At 35.2% G+C, this 22,483-nt stretch overlaps 1 protein-coding gene across 10 annotated transcripts in view; it reads right to left on the bottom strand.

Annotated features, from left to right (window-relative positions):
- Positions 1-22,483, bottom strand: part of LOC117177698 (exocyst complex component 6B) — a 292,026-nt gene that overhangs the window by 99,305 nt on the left and 170,238 nt on the right. For 9 of the 10 annotated variants that reach the window (XM_033368563.1, XM_033368566.1, XM_033368562.1 and 6 more), the window contains 4 exons: positions 7,369-7,736; positions 6,998-7,232; positions 3,438-3,579; positions 3,087-3,273 (listed from right to left, as the gene is read on the bottom strand). In XM_033368563.1, coding sequence (XP_033224454.1) covers positions 3,087-3,273; positions 3,438-3,579; positions 6,998-7,232; positions 7,369-7,736 — 932 coding nt within the window. Of the gene's footprint in view, positions 1-3,082; positions 3,274-3,437; positions 3,580-6,997; positions 7,233-7,368; positions 7,737-22,483 lie in introns of those variants that run through there. The other variant, XM_033368570.1, reaches the window with a different exon arrangement.

Below are 22,483 nucleotides of genomic sequence, written 5' to 3'. Positions count from 1 at the left end.
AAAAATTCCTTTACCAAAATCATTTGAAGCTTTAATTTTTGAGTCATCAAATATTTGAGCTGGACCTATCAGGAGCACGGTATAGTTCGTCGTGTGTGCGGGATTGGGATTCCAATCTAGTGCCGTTACCGCTGTTCTCCCGTCGCCAATCCCATTTCGGCGCTACCTTTAATAACACTGGGTTGGCCCCCGCTCACGTCCATACATCTGTTTATACCGCGCTGCTGATACGTCTAGCCTGAATACTTTACAAACCAAAAAGTAAAACTAAAACTGATTTTTGCAGAAAGTATTTTCGATTTTTTTATTTGTATATGGCTATATAATCATGTCTTTGATTGTCTTGAAATTCTGGGAATATGTTCGCCTATCCAATAGTACTTAATTCATACATTTATAGACAGGGATTACCACCCCTCCCAAAGCGGTGCAAGGTTGAAATTTTCACCCAAACGCTTATACGGGTAGCTTCAAAATGCTATAACTTAGTTTCTAATTATTACGAGATTTGAATTTTTTATGTCGGGTTTTCAAACTGTTTTATACATACTTTCATCATATAATATTATTTATAACAACAAACTTATTAATTTTTTTAATAAATGAATTGTTTATTTACATTTTTCGCAGTTTAGGGTTGTTCGATTTTTTTATTTTAGTCGCAAAAGAAAGCTTGACGTTTTTATTACAAAGAACTACAAACAAAAAAATGAAGAAATTAATTTTTAGTAAGATACAAGGCCGCCAGTAAAGGTAAATGCACTAGTTTTGTTAATTATTCACGTATGATTAGAATTTGCTTAGGCCATTAAATTTTTTTATTTAAATGTTTACTTTTTAGTTTAAAGAAGCTTATTCTTTTTAAAATTTGTTATAAAAAAGTGGTTAATTCAAACTTAAAAGTAGTTTTCTTAAAGTCAATTTTTTTGGTTACTATTACAATTTATATTCAGACAATAATTGTTCATTTCTTATACAGATTTGAAAATAAATACATGATTTAACCATTTTCTTACGTATAAACTGTGCTTATTTAAATAAATGTATTACTAAGGTATTAGTAATTAACGTCTGTTCTGAACCTAGGTACTACCAAATAATAGTTTCCAGAGTCTATCACGTGGAAGTTACAGTGCGTTATTACAGTCTCCTTGCCTCTCACAATTCGAGGTACTTGATTTTCGTGAGCCCCCTCGCCTCTCACAATTCGAGATGCTTGATTTTTGTGAGTTCCCTCGCTTCTCACAATTTGAGGTGAAGTTAAAAGGTGGAAGGCAAGAGGCTCACAAAAATCAACCATTTCGATTTTGTAAGAGGCAAGGGTACTCACAAAACTCAAGCATCTCGGACTGTGAGAGGCAAGGGGACTCACAAGAATCAAGTACCCCAATTTTTGTTTAATTAAAAGGATAGTAAAATCGCACCCTAACCTCCATGCGGTAGTGTTGGATAAAAATAAATCAGAGATAAAAATATACGCAGGAAGAGATTAGGTTTAATTCAGAAAAAGAAATAAACTCCGTTTTTACACTTTACTTTATTTTGAGACTGACTGAAATGCTGTAAAAGAAGGACAAACACAGACTGACTTGAGGGATGATAGCATATCCCTTAGACCCTTGAATCAGCTGAGACTGAGCGGTCATAGGACCCCTTCCAGCTTGCCGAAATATTACAGTATATACAAATATACAGGAGTGTCGCAAATAGAGTTGTAATTCCAACATGGAGACTCTGGAAACTATGACTTGATAGTACCTAGGTTAATAACAGGCTTTAATTACTAATATCTTAGTAATACATTTATTTAAATAAACACAGCTTATATTTAAGAAAGTTTTTAAATTGTGTATTTTTTAAAAATCTGTATAAGAAATTAATCATTATTGTCTAAATACAAATTGCAGTAGCAACAAAATCATTGATTTTAAGAAAATTACTGTTAATTTTGAAGTAACCACTTTTTTGTAACCAATTTTTAAAGGAATACAATTTTTAAACTAACAATTAAACACGAAAACACATGAAAAATGTTTTGCGGCATGCTGAAGCATGACGCCCGAGTCTGAACGTCAGGATTCCCTTGAAATTTAAATCGCGTAATTAGATACTAAATTACAGGCTTTTGAAGCTACCCGTACAAGCGTTGAGGTGGAAAATTCAACTCCCCCCCCCCACTACTTCGGAAGGGCGGTAATCCTGGTCTATAAATTTGTGAAATAAGTATTGTTGGAAAGGCAAACATATTCCCGGAATTTGAAGACAATCAAAGAACATGCTTTTTTAAATTGGGGCAGTTGAGAAATAATGCCCCATATAAAGTTTTCTGTAGGGCACAACGTAGGAGGCAGTCATTCTACAACCTATCTCGCTATCGCTAATAGAGGTTGTGAAGACAATATTAATACGGGTTCAAAGAGAGCGAATGTCTGCGAAGCTCTGCGGTGATAATGCAAAGAATCTGGCTTCTAAATACTTTTAATTCATCTATCCTCGAGTGGTACATGGACGAACTGACTATGAAATTGTATGCATTACTTTCATTTGGATATTTATGTAGTATTGGTATCAAGCTTTTAGCTTTATTATTGTTAATGCGTTTCCAAAAACGTATAGTCATCCAGATCCAACTATCAGCACAGATATAGATACTAGATAAACATTTCCCAGTGTATCTCGATATTTTAATTTTTTTCGGCACGATTTTAATTCTCGTATAAGGCAACTTGATTAAGTACAGAATATTTACTAGAGAATTTGGTAGTTATTTTTTTTCGTAAATCCTCAAACTGCGCGGTCAATCCAAACAATTTCGTTGTACTAAATGGTAAATATGAGAACAATATCCCCACAGAATGTAGATTTATAGGCCCGCGGGGTAATATAGTCGTTAGAGACAGATAGTCAAAAAAGCTGAGCCTCCCCTAATGTTAAGCACCCAGAAAGAGGTCAAAAATTCAAGATTTGCAAGTAAATAGAAGTTTCAACTCAGATGTCTTCATCAGTTGTTGGGGGTGGGGGGAGGGGGAAATCACATTTACGTGTCTTGGTTTGCAAAATAAAGTCAATTTGCAGGCAATACTTACTTTTCTAATAAGACTACGGCCATGTTTGGAGTAACCTGGCTGTACTTGCTTGATTCATTTCCATAATCATGAAAGTAGGTGGGCCAGTCCCAGTTTGTGAAAAGATCTAATAGTTGTCGTAATTTTGCAAAATTTTCCAATAAAGCACCTTCAGGTAACCCTTTTACTGGATCAGAAGCAGCAAATTCTGTACATGAATAAAATAATGCTTAATGTGATCTAAATTTCCTTAATGTTTAATTTAAATTAAACTACTTTAAATGCTTCCTGATAAAAACTGAATTAATTAAAATGATTAATTGTTTTTCGCTTTGTTCACTGGAATCCTTATATTTGGAATAAATTACTTACGTTCGCATTGTATCGTATCCAGATTAACTTGATGTAAAGCACCCATCGACAAGTGTTTCAAGTCTTCACTGATCAGTATATTCAGAATGGCCTTGGAAATATGAGAACAAGCCGCCTTGCATGCAACTTGAGCTACTTCTTGCTAAAGATAGAGATAAAAAAAAATATTTTAGAAACAAAACACTTAACATAACTGTGTGGAAACTGAGAGTACATATTATTCAGAAAAATAGAATCAGAAAAGTCTTTGAAAACAATTTACGCCTACGACTACCCAATGACTGAAAGTCATGTCTTTTAGTTGCAGGCGCTTGGCATTTCTTCTCTTCTAAGATGATTTGAACTTCTTTTCCTCGAAGAATTTTCATTTAATAGCCTTTCTTTCATATGTATTCTACTCCCCACATTACCCTCTATTGTACAGAAAATAGTACACGAATTTTTCATTCTCAATTTCCACTTGCCGCATGCTTTAAAGAAGTAAATGAAAAAAATGAAAAATTTGCTAAACTGAAGTCTGAAATCTTCTCTTTAAAATTATACGAAAGATATAATATAGTATACTGTATGAGTGCGCGAAGTAAGAGATTCGAAGCAAGTGTGAAGGTTGCCGTCTGGCAAAGCGGTAGTGAAAATCACACGAATCGTGAATTATTTACGCACACGTCTTCCAAAAAGGGGCGAACCTCTGACTGGGTCCTGAGGGTCCTAGTAAAACGAATGGAAAGAATCGGAAAAAGGTTGCTTTCCGACGTGGACCTGCCGCAGGTCATAATATGACGTACAGTTTTTAATTTTTCCTTTCTCTGACAATAATAGGAAAATGACTTAAAAAAATCGACGGCAGGTCGTCCGTTCTTTTCCATTTAAATAAGAATAAATACATAAGTTGAAAAATTGACCAATTTTAAAATGTTTTTGTGTGATAACCGTTTGTTTTTTATTTCATGTCAACGACAATTTCTTTCAGATAATTTTGCAATTTTTTACTATGAGGAATACCCAAAGACAGGTCGAAAAGTCGATTTATTTTAAGTTTTTAACTGAATAAACATATATATTGAACGTTTAAATAAAATAATGCGTCTTGATCTCAGTGAAATGTATTCTACATATTTAATTCGTTTCGAATGTTTCGGATACCTTACCCAATAAATACCCCAGTATCCCAAATAGGATATTCTGATGCTTTTCGATTTGTTACCTGTATGTCCCACTGTTTATTCTTTATTGTAAAAAGTCGTTCATATTTAAAAGCTATTTTCCAAATTTATATTGTTGCCAAGGCCGAAATAAAACTTCATTTAAAATATTATTCATCGCTGTTCATTTATGACTCCCCTTCGGCATACATTTTTTATAAAAACCTATAAATATGAAAATTTCATAGCCACTAAGCAAGCATTTTTATCTCTAAATTTTAAGTATTCTATTTGCTGAACTATTATTTTTAATAATGTATCTCCTTTTTCTTAAAATTGTTTTTTTGCATTGTACAAAATATTGTCCATGAGTTGTATGAGCCACCACTTCTGTATTGGCACTAAAAAACAGGTTTATTCAAAAAGTAACTGCTCACAATAATGCTTTACTGAAAACACTATGGACAATTAAGAATATCCCCAAATTTCCATGATTAAAAACAAAAATCTTGGGAAAATCGCTATCAGTGTCTCTTGCAGCGCCATTTTATTTCTTAGGTCACATTCGTGTCGATTGTGGCAGGTATTTGATTGCACCGAACCCGATTTTACCAAACAATTTGAAACAGTGCAATTGAATGTGACTACATTGTTTGCGATATATTTTTCAAACTTATATTAAAATTGAATTTTTTTGATTCTGTTGAGCGTTAGTGCAATCGAATACTTAAAATCGATTGGGTTTATCGATTATACAGCTAGAAGGGAGTGGGTGTGTAAGTGACAATCCCATATCAAAATGGCGCTGGGAACAGGCAGAGAGAACGAGATGCTATCAAAGCTTTTCTGAAGATTCTTGATTAAAATCACATACAAATTAGGATATTCATAATTTACCACAGTGTTTTCTGAGTTATAAAACTTCACCATTTCTAGGATTTTAGGGATCATGTTTGCTGTATTCAATAGGAACCGATATAATTACTGCAATTTAGAATTCTTTGAAGATAAAAATAAATTGCTATTACGAGAATGGTTGCAAAGAAGTCAGAGAGTAGTGGAACAGCTCGAACTTTGATAAAAAATCAGAAGCGAAGTTCACATACAGCTCAGCAAGGCAATCACTGTCACTCGTGCTCATTTTACATTTATTACTCAATATTTATTACGGTCAGGTACGTTGTAACGACTTGAAATTGGAGTGAATGCCTCACCTGATATTTGAACAAAAGTAGAGCTTTGACTGAATATGAATGTTCTTTTTTGATTGTATATCAGTGTGCGAAGATGACGCCGATTTACTTAGCAGACTGTTCAACAGTGCGCGAAGAAGTTCTCTCTCTTAGTGTACGAATTCGGACTTTGCGTCTGTTACGCAGACACGAGACATCGCCCTTCAGACGCAATTGTTTGAACAAAATATTAATTGGTTTTCGAATTATCATAAAAATGTGGAAGCGTGCCCAAAACGAAAAGTGACCGGTTGATTTGTGTCCATAGTCTTTTGTCTCTTGTTTCCCATGCGTTTACTATTCGACAGGCGCTCGACGGACCACTTTTAATCTTAAGTACGCTTCTGAATTTGATTATGATAACTCGAGAACAGATCATGTATTTTTATAACTTTTATGGTCTTACTTTAAAGAGGACATTTCAGACTTTAATCCAGCGAAGTTTCAACTTTTTAATTCCCTTCCCTAAAGCAGGCAGAAATTGCAAAACAAAGTATTACAATAAGTTTTTTTGCAATTCTTCACCCAATTTCTGATCCCATATGGTAGCTTACAGCCAAATTCGAGTATAATATTGGCAATATTGCACTAATAGTTACATGGTAATATATTGGTAATACAAATATCGAATTCCTCACTTTCGAAGTTGGTATTGCAAAAAAAAACATTTGAAACATATATTGCATCAATTGTAGTTTTAAAAATGCATTAAATAAAAATTGGTGAAAGTTTTAACTTTATTGAAATAAATTCATAAAATGATAAGGTATTCTGACGTATCACTCGTAGATCTCTGTAATTATAGTAACTGCAACAATACAAAGAATATAATAGCAATACAAGAAGCGAAAATTTTCCAATTTTGTATACCCTAATAGAAAAATTAATATATGTTATGTTTCGCAAAATATAATTATTCTTTATTTAAAATTATGTGCTGTTTCGTCTGAAAAACTTGAAACGCTTTTCCGCGTCTTACGTAAAATGATCGAAACTGCAAATACTGTGATGAGTTTGAGACGGCAGTGCACAATAATTCTGCCTTAATTAGGTCGGATCATCGAAATTTAATGATTCGTCGTTAGAGGCTATTTTTTAAGTTTGTACACATCAGCAAAAAAGTGGGTCAATGTTTGAGTTTTTTCTTTTATAATGCCAATTAAAAATTTTTTAAAATTAAACTTACAGGCAAATCTGTAAAGCACCTGAAAGTACTTTCTAAAAACGCTATAAGATCAGTGATGAAACCCGAAGCATGTCCTTGCGATTCTGCTAAGTTCCACTCATAGTTTTCTAATTCCAAGAACTCATCTAGTTTGCGTTTAAGCTTTTCGCAAATTTGCTTTTCGGCGTCATCTCGTGCTACTCTAAACATAGCAGATTTCACACCTCCGCTACTTAACTGTCCTTCGTGTGGAGTTCTATAGACAAAACGTTAAAAAGAATGAAATTTATAATAATAAAACCATGACATATGTTCGGAAAAAATATTAATCTTTAGCAAACGAAAAAATAAATAAAACTAAAAATAATACAAAATGTTCTTATTTTAATTACCCGGTAATGTTTGAAAGGAATTCTTCTAAATATTTGGTCGAGCTCTCCAACCATCCTGTATTTATTATAATTTGTACTACTTGCAGCAGTGCCAGCGACGGCTTTCGAAATAAGGAAGACAAACATCCGCTAAATGTTCGCGTCAACAGTAAGTTCGTTGACTTACAGACCATCTCGTCAATTTCTGTTTGTGTAAGATTCAGATCTTCAGAGAATTTGAGAGAAGCGTAGATAAATTCTTTAACTTGCTGGTAAACTTTTGGCACCATGGCTGAGAAGGGAAACTTCGTTGGAAACTCCGCCTTTTGCACTTCTTTCGGATAGGGAAAAGAACCTAGAATGTTGTTGTACTCTTCCTGAGATGACACCTGGAACATAATTAGTAATAGTAATTACAGGGTGACTGTTTTAACTAAGGACAAAATTTCCGGTCATTTCCCGGTCATCAAATATTAATCCTGTTCATTAAAAAAATAATGTCTAATAAAAAAGTTAATATAATAGCGTTTCTTGTTCCCTGAATCGAATTATTAATAAGTTTTTGAAATTATATTATATATTATATTTTTCAAAATAAAATTAAAGAATGTGAGAACAATGCTTTACAGATTTTTTAATAGTTCACTAGATCAATTTCAAACCATGCAGAGACTAAGCTTTATGTCCCAATATATCTCGGCGAAAAAATTTGTTGTTTTTCGAGGAAATTAGGCGACACAAAAAGTATACGCTCTAAAAACGTTGCATGCTGGCTAGCTTCATAAATACTGTGTAATGTTTTATAGGTGTCAGTCACTTTCCCTAGCGCGGTAGTGGGTATTTTACCATATTTGTGTGGATGCAGAAAATGAACGAGTGGCAATAAAACTTCCTACTTCAGCTTTAATTTAAACTTGAACCTTTGACCACAACCTCAGATAATTACAAGTATGAGAGCTTAATTTAAAGCCGCTGGGAACTGCTTTTTCAGGTTCTCTCCGCTGCCTGTGTATGTAAGTTCGTCCTTAATGCACGGGCGATCGCGCACGACTGAAAAACTGCTTCCAATAGCTCTACATTCAAGCTTCCTACTTGTTATGTCCTAAGGTTGTATTCCAACAACGCATTTTTTAAACACTTTAACCCTTTTTTTCCTAAAAACTTGACATGTTGGAGCATTTTTGATTCCGAATTCGGAATATGCCTCCAAAAATCTATAAAAAATGAAAAGAAACATTCAGAAGACAAAAATATAGGTGATTTTTGTAGGACAGTGTTATTAAATAAACATTTAAGTTTATTCCTGTTTGCCTTTTTTGCCTAAAAACCAAAAACATAAGGCATTTATTGAAGGCAAGTTGCCTAAAAATGCATTACGTTCCTTTTAAATATATTTCTTTTGTTCTTAACGGTATTTGTACTCTTCAGCATGAGAGAAGACTCAAAGTTTCTGCACGAGGGAAGAGAAGCATTAAGGCGAAGGACTTTCCTTTCATATTTTTCTACACATAGTTTTTTTTTCATTTTTCTTCACATTTGTCTAAATTTCACACTTATTTGTTGCTTGGTGTGCTTCGGTGAAGTTTCCGGAAGGGTGACCATACACATTTAACAGAATGTTTGGCTATAATTCCTTTGCGCGTTTGAAAATTCATACTTTACTTCAAAGACAAATTTTTCGCGTCGGATTCGATTACGTTAAAATTTTTTTAATAAACATAGTTTAATTGAAAACAAAACTGCAAGTTTTCACATTTTAGTTTAAGATTTCGACCTATCTTCGACGGTCTGTATCAGAAAAATAATAAAGAGGACTATAAATTTGATCTGTTTAACAAATTAAAGTGCTTAGAATTGTCGGATATACAGTTTTTCAAATTATTAGAAAGAAAATTCGTGGTAAGAGTTAAGAGCGATATTTTATAAGAATTTTCGATATGTATAAAGTTATAAGCAGATTAATTGTTAATATTATAACATAATAAATTACTTTTCGTTTTTACAAAAAGGTTGCTTTGTCTATTGTTAAAAATGTTCCAGTAATTTAAAAAATAACATATTTGACATAAAATGTAATTTTAGACCATGTATAAAACATCCTTGAGTTTAACTAACCATTTGACTCTGCAGGACGGACATATTAAATTGATTAAAGACACAAGAGATGTAAAATGTGTGTATCAATACTATCCCGCCGACGAAGTAAAGACAGATTAATATACAGGTTAGGAGTAAACTTGAATGAGTACAGATTCAGTTTTCGGCTGAGAAAATGTTTTTGAGAGATAGCGCTTTAGCAATAATTAGATTAATTGCCGCATCACAATGTAGAATACACCAATCAAAACGTAAAGGCGGTATAAGCAGAGGCTAACTAAGCGAAAAGTATATTCAGATGTAAATTTATTGAGTCGATGAATTATATGCTGCTTTTTTACAATTGAAAATATGCTGCTTTTTGTTTATACGGTTAGGATAATCTTTAGATTTCACAAGGATGTTTCAATTTTATTTATGTCATTTTTTAGTTTCCTCAGTAATTCACCGAAGTGAACTGAAATCTTGTCCGTCGCGTCGGTGAATAAGTGGCGACTGAACTGCATAATCCGTTTCGATCCATGTCGATTGAAAAAGTTTTCGTTCGTCCTCCGGTTGATTGTGCAGTCGAAGAACAATTAACGATTTAAAAGGATTTTGTAAGCAATGGTAATAAAATTTTATTAAAATGGACTACAGAGGATCTGTTCCTATATATTTGTAAGTACTTTTTTATTAAAATTTTTTGAAAACTGAGGGAAACATGGCCGATGCCGCAAAATAAGTCTTCTTATTTTTATTTGCGGATTTCTTTAGTATATTCCTATACTATTTCGTGAACGACTGAAGTTTTATTTGGACTAAAATTTCTATTTAGGAGGAGTTAGGAATGGAAGCTTCTAATGTGTCCCCTAAGGGTTTACATTTTTCTTACACCTTCTCTATTCCTTTACACACCCTCCACACACTTACTTGGTGGTGGAAGGGGGACCTACAGTTTAAGGTGGGTTCCGAACCACCAAGAGCAACAGCCTTAAGTACTTAGAGAAAACACCTTTTTCTCTAGAGGTACCGGTCCCACGACTCTGTACATGAATGCACTCGAAACCTGCGTCAAATATATCAGCACTGCTTTGGGTGTGAGGTGATCCAAGGAAACTATTTTGGGTTTCCCAAAGTGATCTGCTGTGCCTCTAGATTAATGTTGAACCAGCATAATAAGCATGCTGCGAAAATGGAGTTTATTACATCAACTGTCTGACAGGAGCCCAAAAGAAAACATGATTGCTATTCTTATTTGACTGACACATTAGGATTCAACTCAAGTAATTTGCAAAAAATTCAATATGCAAATGTGTCCAGCGTAACCAAAGCTTCAATGTCTGAGATAAGTAATAAGAAAGGTCACGAAGTAGCCCTTGATGTATCTGTGGCTGATATGGAGATTGATGAAGCAACTAATGAAGATATCAATGAAGAGAGCAGCGAGAGTATCGATGACACTGATCAGGAAGAATATGTTGTAAAAAAGGAAAAAGATGGTACGCCGCGCCCATTCAATCAAGAAGAACTGAATGATTTAGTCGGATAACTAGTCCTGCTGAAATATGGGGCTGAATTGCTAGCTTCAAGACTGAAAAAAAGAAATATGCTATCTAAAGGAACAAAGATTTCATTTTATAGTAATAGTGATAAGTCATTCCGAAAGTACTTTTCAGAAGAAGAGGTTTTGGTTTACTGTAACAATGTTCATGGTCTTATCAATGAATTAAAAAAAGATATATACAAGTCTGTGGAGTGGAGATTGCTTATAGATTCTTCAAAACGAAGCCTTAAAGCGGTATTATTACACAATACAAATAAATATGCTTCGATACCTATGGCACACTGGGTAACGCTCAAGGAAGAATATTCAAACATACAAATGGTTTTGGGTAAGATTAAATACGGAGTACGTATAGAAACTGGGTCAAAAAATCTTATAAACAAACCTTTGGTTGAGCCGGCTAAAATTCTAGTTCCTCCTTTGCACATCAAACTCGGTTTGATGAAACACTTTTTAAAAGCTTTGGATAAGGAATGATAATGTTTTTCTTATTTATTGAAACGATTCCAGCTTTATCGAGCGCGAAATTGAAAGAAGGATTCTTTGATGGACCTCAAATTCTTAAGACTTTGAGAGATGAAACGTTCATTGCCACAATGAATGTCAAGGAACGAGATGCATGGCTGAGCTTCAAGAATGTCGTTGAGAATTTCTTAGGCAATGATCTTGAAAACGTAACGAAAAATCTTAGAGATTATAGTGAGGAACAAGGAGACCGCTTCCATCAAGATATCAAGAAAATGAAAAGACGTTACCAAGGTAGATGGAATACGAATATGATGACAGACTTCTGTTGGGTGCTTAAAAGGGAGAATGTTTACAGTGGAAAGAAGCGGATACGAAATTCATTGCACAGATCTTTCGGGGACAAGAGAGTTTGAAAAATAAATAAAATCGCTATCATGGCTTTACTGACGTTGATACTTATAGAAGAGATTTAGAATAAAGAAAGTGAAGGGGTTTTTAGTTTATGGTGTTATCGGACTTCGAGGATATAGAGCTACTTACCCATGACTATGTTAGGGAAAGAAGGATTAGTATACCAATAGTGAAGAAAGGCAAAGAAGAGGAGGTTGAAGATTATAGGGGTGTCACGCTGATGACAACACTATATAAAGTATATGTATTTTTTGTCGGCGAGATTGAAGATAGAAGTTAAGGAAAAAAGACAGAGCCACCGAATCAGACAGGGTTTAGGAGAGAAATGGGGGTGATGGATAACATATATGTTCTGAACTATTTAGTAAATAAGAGGATTAGAAGCGAAAAAGGGGCAATGATAGCAATGTTCGTGCAGAAGATGAAGAAGGGATGGCGGGCTTAATTACAGGATTAGCGAAATACTTAGATGGAAAAAGCTGAATTTAAATGTAGAAAAGACAAAGATAATGAGGTTTAGGAAAGGAGGGGGGAAAGAAGAAAGAATGGAGGGGAGATGGAAGGGAATAAAGTTAGAAAAAGTAAAAAAGTTTAAATATTTAGGATATATCTTGCAAACGAATGGAGAACATGTAGCTCATGTAAGAGAAAGGATAAAAAAGCAGAAGGGGTAATGAAACAGATATAGGGAATAGGAATAAGAAGGTTAAAAAAATTCGAGAAGGAGAATGTGATTATTTGATATGCTGGTATGGCCAGTATTAGGTTATGAAGAAGAAATATGGGGATGGAAAGAAAGGAAAGATATTGAGAGTTTACAAGAAAAGTGTATAAGGTGGATACTAGGGGCAGACTGGAGGCCGCCAGGATATATGGTGAGAGAAAAAGCGCAAAGGGATAAGTTAAATATCGGAACCGGAAAGAGATCACAGAAATTTAAATGAAGCTGAGAAAGGGAAAGGGAGGGAAGTTGGCGAGAAAGTGTTTGATGGAGGTAGAAGAGAGGAGAGGGAGGGCGATCGAATTAACCAGATGGGAAGAAGAAAGGAGGGAGTACTTTAATGCTAGAGACACAGAAGACGGGACTGGAGTAAACTTTGAAGTCTTCGAAAAAAGGAGAGGCAAAGACAATTAATTAGTAATTGTTGAAGGTGTTGTACTGGAACGTAGCAGGGGTAAAGAAGAACGATGAGGATTTCTGGAGGTATATTCAGGAATTTGATGCGATTGGACTGGTAGAGACGTGGGTAGAGAGAAAGGAATGGGATAGAGTAGAGCGAAAATTTCCAGGGGGTATGGGTGAAGGCTACAGGAGGTCGTCAAACTAAAGAGGAAAGGAAGGGCTAGTGGGGGAATTATAACAGAGGTTAGGGATGGATTAGAGGAAGAAGTTCATGAAGAGGGAGAGGGCGTGCAAATGAGGGCTGTAAAGATAGGTGGGGTAATGTATAAGTTTGTGAATGTGTGCAATAAGGATATGATGAAAAGGATTGCAGAAAGGGTGGAAAATTGACTAGGGGAGAGAAATGAGGGTATGGTGGTATTGGGGGCGGGCTTTAATGCAAAAATCGGAGGAGAGGAGGCCTTACCGAGGCTGGGCGGTGGCGAATGGTATGGTAAAAGGGGACAAAGAGGAAGAATACACGTATGTGAGTAAGATGGGTGTATCGGTGATAAACTATGTAATTATGAATATGCAAGGGTAGAAGGAGAAAGAGAAATTCGTAGTGAAAGGGTGGGTGAAATCAGACCATCAGCCATTAAATTTGTGAATACAGAGGGAGGCTAGCGAAAGGCAGGTTGGGGAAGAAGGCTCGTTAGGGGTGGGTTTCATGGCCGAGAGAGGCGATAGAGAAGTATCAGGATCAGTTGGACAACGTAAGATTTAAGGGGGAGTCTGTGGACGGGATAAGGGACGATATAATAGAGAAAGTGAAAGGTTGTGTGCAAAGGAAGGTATTCAAGTAGAAGAAGAAAAGAATGGTGAAGCCGTGGTGGGATACGGAATGCAAAATGATGAAGAGAAAGGTGAAAAAGAAGTACAGGAAGTGGAAGCGAGGAACCGCGAAAAGGGAGGAGTACATAGAAATGAGAAAGGAGTTGAGGGCGATGTGTAAGAAGAAAGAGCAGGAACAGGAAAAAGAGCTGGAAGAGGAGTTGGGTGGGGATTAGTGAGAAGATAGGGAACGACGATTCGAGGACATTTTTTAAGGATTCATTTCAGGGATCAGATACACGGAAGAGAGATGAAGGGATTAGAAGAACGAGGGAGGTAGATGGAGAGGAGCTAAATGACGAGGGGATAGAGAAGCAGATAAGGAAGTTGAATAAATCTAAGGCAGCAGGGCTGGACGGAGTAAAGAACGAAGAGTGGCTGTTTGGCACACAAGAGGTAAGGCAGAGGCAGAAGAGGGTAGTGAAAAATATATGGAGGGGGAGCGATTTCCAAGAGGGTGGAGGGAGGGGTTGATCGTACCACTGTATGAGAAAGGGGATAGGGAGAAGCAGGAAAATTATAGAGGAATTACGCTAATGAATACGGCGTACAAAATATACGCGATGGTGTTGGCAAATAGGCTGCGCAAGGATGTTGAGGGGAAAGGAATATTGCTGGAGACGCACGCGGGCTTTAGGGAGGGAAAGAGTACAATATTTATGTCTTGCAGCACGTGGTGGATAGAGAACTAACCAAAAAGGGTGCCAAAGTGTATGCGTTTTTTGTAGATCTAAAGGGCGCGTTCCCATCGGTGGATAGGGGGAGGTTGTGGGAGGCACTGGAAGAGAGGGGAGTGAAGAGGAGCTTGATCGAGAGAGAAAGGGAGGTATACGAAGAGACGAAAGATAGGGTGAGAGGAGGGGAGGGAATCTCTGAGGGATTATGCATGGATAGGGATTTGAGGCAAGGGTGCCCGCTTAGACCAACGTTTTTTGTAATTTCGATTGCAGATATGGAAAGTAAGCTAGCGGCCGGAGTGGTAGGAGGAGTGAGGGTAGAAGGAGTCAGGATATGGCCATTCGCATATGCAGATGATAGAGTGCTGCTAGCAAAGAGCGAAGAGGCTTTAAAGGTGATGATGAAAATGTTAAGAAGATACTCGGACAAAAATAGGTTAGAGTTATATGCGGACAATTCGAAGCTTATGGTGCTCAGAAAAGGAGGTCGGAGAGATAAGGGAGGGGAGTGGAAGTGGAAGGGAAAAGCGGTGCAGGAGGTGAAAGAGCTTCTGTACCTGGGCTTCCTGTTTTGAAGGAATGGGGAAGTCGATGGTCATATAAAAGAGAGGATGAGAAGGGCAAATGTAGTGATGAGGCAGGTGTGGGGTCTGGGGAAGGGGTTGTTCGCAGATGATTTTGTGAGGAGAATGAAATCATTTAATTCGCTAGTGATGAGTGTCTTATTTTACGGAGTGAAGATTTGGGGGTTAAAGGTAAGTGATGAGGTAAATAGGATACAGGAGAGGTATGTGAAGTAGACACTGGGGTTGGCAAGGAATATACTAAACTATATAGTTAGGAGGAAGACAGGAAGATCGAGTTTAGGAATCATAACAGGGTGCAAAGATGGAGGTGGAAAGGGAAAAGTATTTGAGAACGAATGGATTGCAGATGTATGAAGTGAGAAGGATGTACGCGGAAGGAGGGTATATAAGTTGGTTCAAAAGAATGGCATGGAGAAAGAGAAGGCAGAAGGAGATGAGAGAGTAAGGAGGCAAAGTTTAACGGGAAATATGTGTAGATTGTGCCAAGGGAGAGAGAGCAATATCTGTGTGAGAAAGGAGAGCAAGGAAGTGAGGAACTCATAGTGAGAATGAGATGTGGTTGCATGGAGAATTATAATAGGTTCTGGCTGTCTGGAGAGAAGAGAATGTGTGAATTGTGCGGGAAGGAGGGTGCAAAAGTTGAGCACTGGTTCCAGGATTGTGAAGAGGTGGAAAGGAGTGGGATAAGCATGGAGGTATTTTTGCATGAAAGGTGGGATAAAAGAACAGTGGCATAGGTAAAGGGGGTGTTGGGTAAGATGGAAAAGAAGAGAAGGAAGGAGGAAAAGGACTGGAGAAGAAAGGATTGTAAATAGAATAAGAAGAAGATGTAAGAAAAGTGTAAATATTGTAAATAGTAGTAAAGTATTAGGCGTTAGCCGTGGAGACAGAGGCTGGTAATGCGAGGCATAGCGAGGAAAGAAACATGCGTGCGAGGCGAGGCAAGGCGCAGCGAGGAAGGTTAGGACATAGAAGCGAGCGGATTAGTTATAAGGTGTGGATTGATGGTAATTTGTAGGAGATAGCTGTAAGAAAATTCTGTAAAAAAATCGAAGTGTAAGCAAGTCAATTTTGTAAGTCCAGCAGGTCGGAATGAATTCTTATCAATAACTTATGCTAGGAAAGATATCTTTATGTACTTTAATGCGCTAAATACGAAGCTAAAATTCGTTTTTCCCTAGAATTTTAGGGTTTACCACGAGAAGCGGAAAATTTCGTAGAAAATTAGTGCACTGAATATATTTCAATGCACCGAATACAAATATAACATTAATTTTTCCCCTTTATGTCAGAGTTTGTCCCTATTTGCGGAAAATTTCTTCAAAAATCAGGTTGTCGGTATTTAGAATCACTTTGGGTTAATATCATACCCGAAAAAGCAAATTTCCTGGGAAATTTTATGTTCCTATGGGAAACGTCTGACATACGAAGATATGTCAGAATTATCATAAAGTTATCATGTCTGACCTATTTCCAGACGATTTAAATACCAAGAGTAATTTCATTATAAAAAAAAATTATTTTCTTTGGAAATATTTTCACCCAGGGATAATGCGCTAAACACAGTGGGTGTTAACATGATTCAAGCCTAATCTGCTTGCACGTACATTTTCTTTATGATTCTGGAAATATGCTGTTTCAACGTTATTAACGAATCGAAATTTAAAAAACTGACGGAGCACTTTCGGACAAAGTTCATTTTTGATGTTCATATTCTCGAAAAAATGTAAAATATATGAATAATAAATTAAATTTTTTAACTGGTTATACGCAAAGTCGTATAAAATTTATAAAAAATTTACTTTTCTAACCAAAAAGTTTTGTTGGTTCTGTTAAAAAGCAAAAAAAATTTTATTTTTTATGATACAATTCTTGTTCCAAAAATTATATACAATATAATATACAATCTAGTTACATATGCAAACTGCTTTATACACAAGTATCGCGCAAAAGCTTTTTCGCATAATCCGGATGATTTCTGGAAACTTTATTCTTCTCCCAGATACATTACAAGTCAAAATGCACTGTTTTCATGGCCTCTTAAACTAACCTCCAAGTTCATACAACTTACTTTAAAAGCTGCTATTCAAATTTTATAATCTGGGTTCAGATTATTTTTAAAAACTGCAGTGAAAATTTTTCTAAAGACATCAAAAGCTCTCACATACTTTAGTAAACCAAAATTCGGTTCATTGCGTAACAGATCAACATTTGGCAAAAGTTTTTTGCAAAAGTTTCCCTTAAATTCTGAGCCATTATGCGTTATCTTCATTTTCAATATTAATTTTCAAATAACTTTAGCATAAGCGTGAATAATGTATTGACTACACTAAGTATTAGGTATAATTCTGGTGCTGGAATAAGCTCTAGAAATGCTTTGTCTTTATCAGCCATAAATAGCGTTGAATTTACTCAATTTTTATAATATTTGGCACGCTTTTTCGAAACCCCCGCTTTTAGCCACTTCTCATAATTTTCCAATATTCTCCCAACTGTTCTTTGGGTACAACAGGCATCGAGTTCACCTTTTTTTGCGTCACACCATGTACATGGATAAACACTACCGTGTGTCAGAGTCATAGTAATCTTCTGATACTTGTCACCGGTCCTTGATGTAATAAATAAGAGAAAATAAGATCTGTACAATACACTACTATTTCAGCAGAATAAGAAGATTTATTAGCATTAATATTGACTAATTTCAACTTTTTTTAACTAAAATAAATGTCGACTTCGTTTTCAATGCTTCGATTTCAATCCAGGCTCTATAATAATTCTACTTCCTACAGGAATACATACAGTAAAAGCAATTCCGTTTATCTCACGGTTACTCAAATTTTATTTTATTTTAATTTTTGAGAAATCGTCTACAGAAAATAATGGCCATTTTAAAGAATTTTTTAATTTTCTTTGCCTACCTTAATATGAAGAGACCTACCACCATGTTCTCGACGTAAAAGTAAATCTGCAACCTGCCTGCTTTCATTTTTACTAAGTTTATGTTGTATTACTGCTGGAATGCATTGACTCTGTACCTTTGAGGACGTGTTTAATATGCAAGTGAATAGTTTTTCCTATTTTAGAAAGTGCATTACACTTGCGAGACGTTCCTCTTGCAATAATAGAAAAACAGGAACTGTAACTCGTTGAGGCAATAACTTCTTATTTCGACTGCTGTAGAAGTGGAATGTATATTCGTGGGTATGCTTCTCGCTTTTTGCTAACTTTAAAGTTGCAATTCATGTTACTATCTTTCGACCTTATAACTTTCATCTGTGGTTCAAATATAGCTATCCTAAATGATAGGATTGTTCGGGCAATTGAACCTGTGTGGCAAGGTTGTGCAATGTGTGAACAACGAGGCTCAAAGAAAGGCGTAGCAAGATGTCGGGAGAACCTGCTCGATTTCAATACCAAAGGTTATTTCCTGCCCTCCAAACCGGATTTTCTAGTGAACTTTCCGCGTTAAGGGAAAAACCCTGGGGAGTTGAGGGGGCACTAATGTCAGATTCGTATTGAGCACGCCGAAATACATGAATATATCATGCTGAGCAGTTTCTAGATAATTTGAATGCCAAGGGTATACCCGAAAACATTTACCTAAATTAAAAGTTTTGGAGTTGAAATACTAAAATCAATAATCTGTAATCTTTACTCTTAATTTTTTAATCCTTTTCCTAATGAGGTACAACATTGTACAGTAAGAAAAAAGTGAAAATCGATACTATCAATAAGAAGGAGTACTTAAACGATACTTAATGAGTACTTAAACGGTACTTAAACGGTCTATACTTGATCAATAGCATTTTAAAGTCTTTGCAATTCTAAAAATTTTGGAAATTCCTCGAATTCAAGGAACTTAGATCATACAGGCCATTTAGATGAATTCAGTAGATATCAAAGATAAAATAATTCAGAAGGATTCGAAACAGTTTATAAGCATTTAAAACAATTACAAATTATACAAATTTTGACTATTTTTAGCGACTATTGTACTATTTATATCGCTATTTTGCAGCAAGGCTCTAATAATCCTATTTGACGGTGTTCTGGTTTGGGGCTTGAGGTATATTGAGTTAATTGAAAGAATGCAAACCACCTTTTTTAAAAGAATGTTGTCCTTCATTGCTCATACTCCCGGGTATTCAACTCGAACAGAAAAGATGGCTACCCTCTTGACATATGATATTGTCAAGGCACCGCTCTCATGGATAGAAAGACTGCCAAGAACCTGCCTTAATAAACTTCATGTGATGTCCACCCTAGATTATGCATGTCCGGAGTATAATTGGTTAATACGGGTAAAGGTTTTTATTCTCTCACCAGGCCTAGGAAATCTTTAGCCTGAACTTGACTCAGACAATTTTACAAATAATAAAGAGATTATCCTGCAAAGTTTCCATAAGCATCTCAAAATAGCTGACATTAATAAAATATATTATATACTTAAAAAGTTTGAGGCGTGTAGCAGTTTGTAATAGAAATATTGTTTAATTCACGAATTACATGAAAGATAGAATATTGTCTGGATGTCATATACGCGTTTCGGACTAGATCTACTGCATTTTCAAGATATTATATTGAACAGATGAGGTCGTAAAGATAAATTCGTACACATAAGTGAAGATTGCTGAGATTATAAGTTCATTATATAGATAAGTAAAAAAAATGTTCAAGAAAGCTCCGATTTGGTATCTCATTTTTTTATATCACAGATATGAAAACTTTCCAATTTGATTAATCATATTGTTGAACTGTAAATATGAAAAAATTTTAGAATTGATTTTCAATTTGGTGAGCTTTCCAAGGCTTTGGAACCAGACTTGTAAGTAATAATCGTTTTTGCATGTTAACAACCTCTCTTTTAATTAACAGTATTTAACTAAAAAATAGCATTTTATAGGTGACATTGATTAACTTTAATACGTCGTCTACTTTCCTTATTCGCACAGGTCCGCGGAATAATATGGCATATTTCTATTTATAAATCTTAGATTAATTTCTTATTAGCTTTTATTCCTTTGTCACATTTAGGACGTGCAAATAAAATATAATGCAAAATATCAATACAAACCACAATTCTTAATTTAAAACCGTATATATATGTATATAGTTCATTACCTGACACGAAACCTAATGTTAAGATAACAATCGCACTGGGCAGATTTCCTAATGTATTTAAATCTGAAATTGTTGCTATTAAAGCATACGTAGAGGAGATTCATAAGCGTGGGTTTATTAATCACCATATTTACATAGGCTTCAAAAGTCAAGCTACTTTGAGGGCTTTCCAATCGGAAGAGTTTACATCCTTGCTTCTCTGGAGTTGTTCTTTAATAATAACTGGAGTTGCCTACAAGACCTACTCTTAGTGTCCGAAAGAAACTGGGCTCTAGGAGAAACACGCGGGAAATTTGATGATGTCTAAAGGTATGAAATACTCTAAAACGTTGATCAAAGAACCATGTTCAGGAAAGTATAAAAAACTCCTAAAAATGGAAAGAAAACAGTTGAAAAAAGTGCTTCAATTGCTCACAGGCCATTACCCCTTAAGGGGATTTATTAGAGTAGCAAGACAGGATTCCATTTTGAAGCCGCAATTTTGAATATTTTTTCTTTGTTTTTTGCATGCGGAATCGAAATGTTAGTCTATTTTGCTGACCAATGCAGGTTTTTGGAAAAAATGTATATATGTTGTTTAATAATAAAAAAGGAGAGAACAATAGAAAAAAATTTCAGTGACACTCAGTGTGGATTCTCGCAACATTCTCATCAACCCTCGTAAAACTCAATAGGGGGCTCCCTGGGACGCGTAGAATGGACCGTCGAATTGCTCGTAAGTCATGACCCTTTAATTGTTATGAAATGCAGATGAGTTACAAAAACTTAAAGTATAAAAGCATGGATTGATTCACTTTTAATTAGCGGAATTAGTTTATTCATATAGCTGGAAGAATGTGAAAACAAGATGCATAGAAATCGGTTAACATTTTAAAGGATGACTGGATTTAATTTTAATTAGGGGAAGGTGGGGCGCGACGGAACATGCGGGTAAAATAAAACGCTACTATATCTGGAAAAATATTCACCGTTCAAGTTTGATATTAATTTATAAAACAAAAATATGTCTAATGAGTTGAGGAAACTGAAAAAAGAATTTATATTTAATGTAAATTGTATCAGAAATAAAGTGCAAATTTTTAGTACTTCAGAAGTCAGGAATGGTGTTATTTTCGAGAGAAAATAAAGTACTAATAATGTTAGTATTCCCTTTTCCCTTACAAGAGTTTAAAAAAATGAAGTTTCAATTTTTTGTTCTTGACCTTAGATTTAATTATAAATTATTTAGAAAAGAAAATTACGGATTTTAAATAAAATTGACATTGGGAGCGAGATGCAACAAGCTGAATGGGGCGGAATGAAACACCGTACGTAGCTTTCAAGTTATATGGTTATTTTTCTTTAAATTTGATTTTCAGATTAATTTTTATTATTTTAAATTCCTTTAATGACTTTCATCATTCCTCTGCCTTAATTCTTTAGTTTATGTTCTGGCTAAAGTACGTATTTTAACATTATATCTCTTCAAGTTGGTGTTCCATGGCGCCCCACCTAACCTACAGTGCTTGAAACTTAATTTCTGAAAAATTAGTTCGCTCGATTTTCAAAAACATATGTGCAACTTGTAAATGATAAATTGGAGAAAAGTTTAATTGATAATTCTTTCTATAAGTTTATACAGGTTACAGCTTAATTAGCGTCAAAGATTTTGTGCACCGTCTCGCCCCACCTTCCCCTACTAGAATCTTCATATAATTGGTAAAAAGAGAAAAAAAATATTCATGCAATTCGGTTAATAATTGCAGTAAGAATGGAAGCGTTGAAGTCCACACAAAAGTGTAGCTTTGCCGACAACTTTACACCGAGCTTGATACTTACTCTCTCAATCTGTATAGTAAGTAATTAATCTAAACTGCTGATTAAAAAGTGTTAATAAATTCGAATAACAAGCTTTACTAAATGAATTAGCAGTTTGTTAGTTACCAATGTGAGAAAAGCTTATTAAAGCAATTACTGACTTCTGTCGATACAAATTATCATTTTCATTTTGTGCACTTGACTCTGAAATGATGAACATTGAAATTAGATTAAATAGAAAATTGGGCAAGTATTCTATCTATATATAAACGAGAAAATCTATTGAAATGTATGTTTTTAAGAGATGTACAGCATTCTTGAATCGCAGATTCAAGATAACATAGCCACACAAAAAAAAGTGTGCGGATCTGGTAACAAGACACACGTATTCCTATGGATTTTGGGGCGCTGAATTCAAATTCGGTATCAAAAATCA

Source organism: Belonocnema kinseyi, chromosome 8, assembly GCF_010883055.1.
Source record: "Belonocnema kinseyi isolate 2016_QV_RU_SX_M_011 chromosome 8, B_treatae_v1, whole genome shotgun sequence".
NCBI lineage: Eukaryota > Metazoa > Arthropoda > Insecta > Hymenoptera > Cynipidae > Belonocnema > Belonocnema kinseyi.
The sequence above is the reverse complement of the archived record's forward strand: the minus strand, read 5'-3'. Positions and strand labels throughout refer to the sequence as shown.